Source organism: Bison bison, unplaced genomic scaffold, assembly GCF_000754665.1.
Source record: "Bison bison bison isolate TAMUID 2011002044 unplaced genomic scaffold, Bison_UMD1.0 scf7180017860370, whole genome shotgun sequence".
NCBI classification, from domain to species: Eukaryota; Metazoa; Chordata; class Mammalia; order Artiodactyla; family Bovidae; genus Bison; species Bison bison.
Window position 1 is genome coordinate 98,350 of NW_011490942.1, and position 6,904 is coordinate 105,253.

The 6,904-nt window shown below is 63.1% G+C and overlaps 1 protein-coding gene across 6 annotated transcripts in view; it reads left to right on the plus strand.

Moving 5' to 3' along the window:
* BRD1 (bromodomain containing 1) overlaps window positions 1-6,904 on the plus strand; it is a 35,006-nt gene that overhangs the window by 2,579 nt on the left and 25,523 nt on the right. For all 6 annotated transcript variants that reach the window (XR_824539.1, XM_010832081.1, XM_010832097.1 and 3 more), the window contains exon 2: window positions 1-990. Coding sequence is in view for 5 of the 6 variants with exons in the window: in XM_010832081.1 (XP_010830383.1) it covers window positions 1-990 (990 nt within the window). In the remaining variant the exon portion in view is untranslated. The remainder of the gene's footprint in view (window positions 991-6,904) is intronic.

The window sequence follows — 6,904 nt, forward strand, 5'->3', positions numbered from 1 at the left end:
GTACAGCCCCCCGTCGGCGCCGCGGCGGCCCCCCGTGTACTACAAGTTCGTGGAGAAGTCTGCCGAGGAGCTGGACAACGAGGTGGAGTACGACATGGACGAGGAGGACTACGCCTGGCTGGAGATCGTCAACGAGAAACGCAGGGGCGACTGCGTGTCGGCCGTGTCGCAGAGCGTGTTCGAGTTCCTCATGGACCGCTTCGAGAAGGCCTCACACTGCGAGAAGCAGAAGCAGGGGGAGCAGCAGTGCCTGATCGACGAGGACGCGGTGTGCTGCGTGTGCATGGACGGCGAGTGCCAGAACAGCAACGCGATCCTCTTCTGTGACATGTGCAACCTGGCCGTGCACCAGGAGTGCTACGGCGTGCCCTACATCCCCGAGGGCCAGTGGCTCTGCCGCCACTGCCTGCAGTCCCGGGCCCGGCCGGCCGACTGTGTGCTCTGCCCCAACAAGGGTGGCGCCTTCAAGAAGACGGACGACGACCGCTGGGGCCACGTGGTATGCGCCCTGTGGATCCCCGAGGTGGGCTTCGCCAACACCGTGTTCATCGAGCCCATCGACGGCGTGCGGAACATCCCGCCCGCGCGCTGGAAGCTGACCTGCTACCTCTGCAAGCAGAAGGGCGTGGGCGCCTGCATCCAGTGCCACAAGGCCAACTGCTACACCGCCTTCCACGTGACGTGCGCCCAGCGCGCCGGCCTCTACATGAAGATGGAGCCCGTGCGCGAGCTGGCCGGCGGCGCCGCCACCTTCTCCGTCAGGAAGACCGCTTACTGTGACGTCCACACGCCCCCCGGCTGCACCCGCAGGCCTCTGAACATTTACGGGGACGTGGAGATGAAGAACGGCGTCTGTCGGAAGGAGAGTTCGGTCAGAGCGGTCAGGCCCACCTCCAAGGTCAGGAAGAAGGCCGGGAAGGCCAAGAAGACGGCCCGGGAGCCCTGCCCGGCCCTGCCGCCTGTGCGCGCGCCCCACATCCCCCCGCAGAGGTGAGCGCTGCGAGGGGCGCAGGGTCTGTGCGGGCCCGCCACGTGCCGTCTGCCCGGCCCCGACGGCCCCTCTGACGGGGCCTTGTTCCCGCTGCACTTGGCGGGGGCGTGGCTGTTGTCAGAGACTCGGGTCTGAGGCGGGGGTGTGTGTGCGTCCGGTCTCCTCGAAGCCCGGGGCCGAGCCCGCCCAGCCGCAGCCCCGCCTCGGGTGCCCAGGATTCGCTGCCCTCTCTGCCTTCCTCACCGTGCTCGCAGCAGCATTTGGGGATCTTGGGACTGAAAAAACGCACGCATTTATTTATCCGGCTGCGTCGGGTCTTAACTGCGGTGCACGGGATCCTCTGTGGCGTGTGGCCCCGAGCGTGCAGGCTCCGTTGCCCTGCGGCATGTGGGGGCCCAGGTCCCCAGCCAGCAACTGACCCCGTGTTCCTTGCACTGGGAGGCGGACTCCCACCCGCTGGACCACCAGGGAGTCCCCTTGTGGGATGTTTAACTTGCTGAACTTAGGCAGTGTGGCCGGGTGAGGCAGACACGGTGGAGATGAGAGTGGGGCTGACGGGGACCCTGGCGGGAGATCCTGGCTTCATTCCTGTCAGGGCACGGGCTGTCTGGTTTCCCAACCTTTTCTCTCAGATGAGCGTTGCCTGGTCAGCGTGGGGTTCTCTTTCTAGAGTGGTCCCGGTGGTGGGTCAGGATCCCGCCGGCCACCCCCGTCTCTAAACTCTCCGCCTTCTGCTTATCTCTCTTGCTACTGACTTCCTGTTTTTATTTCATTGGATTTAAAAATGGTCTTGTTGGGAACACCAGGTAAGTGGCTTGGGGAATTTCTTAGCAGACGTGTGAGTACCGTGTGGTTTGGGAAAGACTTAAACACAGGCTCTAGTGTTGAGCGGCAGAAAGGCAGGGAGAGCGGTTCAGGGGGCTGCGGCAGGGTGGCCGGTGTGGTACGCGTGGCCTCGGAAGTCCTGCCTTGTGCTAGAGGAACAGGCACTTCTGGGTGTTTGTTAGGAGCGTCCAAGAGGAGAAAAGTAGGTCGATAACAGTAAATTCAGACTGAATAGAAAGCACTTCTCATTCTTCTTATCTGGAGAAGACTTCTGGTAAAACCAAGCGTCTCTTTGCAAGTAAGTCGGTCTGACTTTTAAGACAGTTTCACTTGCATTTGGAGAAGGAAATGGCAACCCACTTCAGTACCCTTGCCTGGAAAATCCCATGGACGGAGGAGCCTGGTATTCAGGAATCCATGGGGTTGCAGAAAGACAGGACTGAGCAAGTTCACTTTGACTTCACTTGCGTTTCTTCCCGAGGGTTGGAAAGTATAGGATTTGTATCAAGAAGTTCTGTTTAAGACCCCAAAGTTTTCAGGTTTACTAAAATCAAAGTAAATAAAAGTTGTGACTTTATAAATTGAGAAGCCAGGAGCCAGGTGCTGCCCTCTGTCCAGTCCCACGTGGTGCCCACTGCCTGCCTGTCTGTCTGTCCGCCCGAGGGGCAGGCACGTGGCGGGGAAGCGCAGGCTCCTGGGGTCGGAGGTGCCGCCTGATGGGGGCCGAGTGGAGGAGCGACAGGCCCTTGCGCTGCCCCCCCCGGCTCAGGGCGGAGGTCAGCGATGCACCTGGGCGAGTGTGTGTGGCCGTGGGCCTCGCCGTCGCTGTTGCCCAGCGTCTCTGGAGACCCTGACGTCAGACCAGCGTGTAGGGTGTTGGGGCGGCTGGGACGCCTAAGCTCACGACCACTGCTCTCTTCCTGAAGCTGTGGTCCGCGGTGCGGCCTTAGGATCCAGGCCCCAGAGGGGGTCAGTGAGGGTGTAACCCCGCGCTCTCCACAGCCGCAGGACAGAGCTGCTGCCAGGACGGTATTCAGAGCTGGCTCAGGCACTGGCTGCACGAGGGACTCTGAGGTCTCAGAAGAGGAGGGGCCCCTCACTCGGCTGAGGGGAGGGTTGGCTGTGAGAAGGCTGGGGGTGGTGGCAGGGACTGTGAGTGCTTCTGTAGTTTGCGTGGTTTAAAAAGTTGTTTGCAAATGAAAAAGATAGTTCAGACACACTAATTTTGAGACCGTCATCTGTTCTCAACAAGAGGCAGATGGTTTAGTTTTTCTCATCTTGCAGCATGTTTACACTACAAAGGTCGCTTTTTTTGTCTAGTAACAGACCCCAGAACAGAGGTGTGGGTGCCCTGAGCATGTGCTCCCTCCTGTCCGAGGGCCCCAGGCCTGCGGTCAGCCTGGCTGGCTGTGCAGGCTCAGCCCTGCGGCTGCTCCGTGCGCGGCCAGGCATGGCATTGGCTCTTTCGGGAACGCCGAGCGCTGCCCTGGGTGGCCCTCGTGGCCTCCCGCTCCTGTTGCCGTGAGGGCCTAGCCTGCAGCGAGCGCGGGAGCTGTGCCTGTCTGCCCGCCTGTCCCCTCCCTCTCCTGCTCTTCAGTTAGAGTGACTTTCTCCCTGATGGAGAGGCGACACGTTTGAAGTTGGGGAAGACCCGTGAGGTCAGGTCGGAAGGAGAGAGAGCTGTTGCTCGCCCTCCTCTCTCCCTCCTGAGCTGGTGCCGCCCTTCTGGTGAAGCGGCCCTTGTCCTCGGGGCCGCTGTTCTCCTTGGAGCCTCTGTCTCCTCATCCGCTTCCTCTGCCTTGTGCGCGAGGGCAGAGGGCGGTAGAGGCAGTCACGGCAGGGCGCAGGCTCGGAGAAGGCGTGTGTGGGATTGGAGCTTCTGGGTCTCTGGGGTCACTGGCTGAGTGAGGCTCCTGCAGAGCCGCAGGCCGCTGTGGGCGCCGTGGCTGCTGCTCTGGGCGTGGGGAGGGGCCATGGCAGGCCCACGTGGCCCCCAGGTGGTTTACGCACTGCTGCTCACTGTGGACGCTGCCTTACGATCCCTGACAGGGCCCTTGCCAGGGTGGGGGCTCGGCGTCTCATCCCTCCGAGGACGCGGCTGAAACCCCAGGGGGGCCGGCTGGACGGTGGGGGCTCGGCTCACGCACTTAATGCTCGTTGAATGTAGTAGCGAGGAGTGTGGGCCTTAGTCTTGCCTTCATTCTTTTCTAGCAGCTAGTTTTACTACGATTTCTGAAGTTCTGATGGGCTGTGGCCTGGGTAAACGGGGGAGCCTCGTGGCCCCCGCAGGTGGGAGCACAGCTCTGGGTGCCCCATGCGTGTGAGTGTCGCCAGGCAGCCCCCCACTGGGTCCTTGGGGAGGGGCTGTTGACAGAGCCCAGGTCGGGAATGTGGGTTGAACGGTGGCCATGGTGCGGGGAGCCGGCTGCCCCGCTGGGCGAGTGCACGGCTGGGGGACCGCGCCACGTGGGTGCCACGTGTCTGTGCTGACCCTCCCGTGACTTCGCTGGTTTCCCGGTACTTGAATTTGGGGTGGGGTATGGGGGCTGGCGGCCAGCTCCAGGCTCTGCCCCCAAGGGCTTTCGGGGGTGGGTGGGGTCTGGGCACAGGCCAGCCCGTGGGCACTGTGAGTCAGTGAAGCCCAGTGTGGGGTGCCTGGCGCCTCATGGTGGCTGTGCCATGTCTTGGGCGTCTCTGAGCACCTCCCACAGGCCCCCGTGTTTCTGGGGCTGAAGCAAGCGCCGAGCGGGGTTCAGCGGGGCGCGTCCCGTGTGCCTCAGGTGTGTGGACCTCTGGTGGGCCGGGCATCCTGGAGGCACAGAGGGGGCCTGGCCCCTAGGGCGTCTGCCGAGGACTGGGGTCTGGCAGTCCCTGCTCACGGCCCCCGTGTCTGCTTTGCAGAGGGGGGGCAGGCACACGTGGGCGTTTTCCTCCGTGCTGCGCTTGGGGTCGCTGCCTGGAGTGGACCGTGGGGCGGGCCCGGCGCACGTGGAGACCGGCCTCGGCATCCCGCCGCGTCTCGTCCTGTATTAGTTTCGAGTTTTTCTCTGAGATAACTTCAGATTTATAAAAGCTTGCAGAAGTAGGAGGAGAGACGTCTCCCCTCACCCCCTCAGCCAGAGGCCCCTCTCACTGATGGCTCATCAGTGTGCTGTCCCGGGGGCAGACCATGTGCCCCTGGGCACCACCCAGGCGGGGGCTGGCCTCCCGGGGCGCCTTCTTGCCTGCGGCCGGGAGTCCCACTTGGCCTCCCCGGAATCGGGGTCACCCTTAGATTGCCTGTGCCTCCCTGTGAGGGCTGAAGGGCATACCCACCCCATGGGGTTCTCTTCTCCTCTCAGCGCCATGGAGGGAGGTGCGGTTTTCGGAGGGTCTGCCTAGCGGGCCTGGGTGCTGAGGTGGGCGTCTGGGGGCGTCACCGCTGGTGGGGTTTCTCAGGAAAGGGGGCTCTGACCAGCTGGCTGTCACGCGCCTGCTTGGGCTGTGAGGGGCGGCGCCCGGCGCAGGCAGCTGCCTGGCTGGGGGCTGGGGGTCCTGCTGGGAGGCGCGCACAGGCTCCTGGGGTCCCGGCCGTGATCTGTGCCGTCGGGCAGGGGGCGCCCCAGGAACCAGCAAGGCCCAGAGCTGCGCCCCTCCAGAGGCTGACTCTGGGCTTTTTGGGTCTGGTGGGGGGCTTCTCTCGCGTCCCCTGATCTCCGACTGAGCTGTTCTGAAAGCGCAGGGCCTGTTGTGGCTGGGAAGGGAAGGTGGCCCTGCTCCCTGAGATGCCGGCGGGGCGGCCTGGGCCCTGCTTCCGCGTCTGTGTGTGTGAGGAGGGATGGTGTGTTTAAAAAACCAAGTAACGAATCTGGCTGCACGGGCTCTGCAGTTGCGGCATTTGGGCTCGTGATTGCGGCCTGAGGGGTCCCTGACCTCGGCCCCCGCGTGTGGAGTCTCAGCCAGTGGACTGCCGGGAAGTCCCAGGGGATGGTTTTTAATGCTGTTTTCTCCCTGTTTTTCATGACTTTAATAGAGAAAGTTAAAAAAGAGACACTGACAGGGATTTATCAGATGTAGCAAAAAACGGTGACTGACGCTTGTTCCTGAGGCGCCTCCAGGCCCACCAGCCCGGCCGCGGTCGCAGCAGCCGCTTGGAGTGGATGGGGCTGGGTCCCTCTCAGGCCTGCCTTTCCGTTCTTCCTGCCGGGGTGGGCTGCTCTCCCGCTGCGGGCATGGGCAGGCCTTGAGTGCTGCCCTCTGACCGCAGGCCCCTGGCGCAGGCCTGGGCCTTGTCAGCAGGGTTGTTCTCCGTGCCCCGCGGTCCCGGGTCTCTCCCTGGTTTGGCCTGTGGTTGGCAGGCAGTTTGCTGGTGCTCAGCGCACGTCTCCCCCTCGGCGTCCCTGCTCTTTACGTCTTTAAAAGCCCTTGTCAAGGCTGGATGTTTGTGAGGCTGGAAGCGCCACCCCCATACCCCAGCTTCGGGAGCACTGGGCTGGCCCCCTCGCCCGCTCCTTCCTTTGGGTCACTTGGAAGCACACCCCAGTCCTGGACGTCCCCCGGGGCCTTGGCAGCGCAGCTAACAGCACGCTTCAGAGCCTCGCCGTGCCTGGGGCCCTGGAGTGGGTGTGTCTGGACCGCGTGTGTCTGTCTGGTCTGAGGACGCGGCGTGTGACCCTGTGGTCCTCAGCCCACACACCTGTCCTTCCCGCTGGCGGGCAGGGCCATCACTGGTCTGGCCCTGCACCCCTGACCTGGAGACCGCTCTGAGGGCCCCCCATCCCCGAGATGTGCGTCTCGGAAGCCCGGCTCCATGCCTGCCTTCAGCCTGACCCGGGCGTGGCTCACCTTTTGCTCACTACGACCTTTCCAGCATCTGTTGAAAGTTCACGGTTTTCTCCATAAAAACGTCCATGGAAACCTCAGTCTTAGAAACAGTGCTCTCTCGGCGTGTCTGGGTGCTGGTGAGATCCAGGGCTTGACGTTGGTGGTGTGCGTTGCAGCCTCCCTTAGGTTCTCTGGACGTCGTGTGTGAGGTGACGGTTTGGGCGGACTTTCCCTCCCTCGGGTTTTCCTGTCTTCTTTTTTGCTAGCCCGAGTGGGTTTGACGGG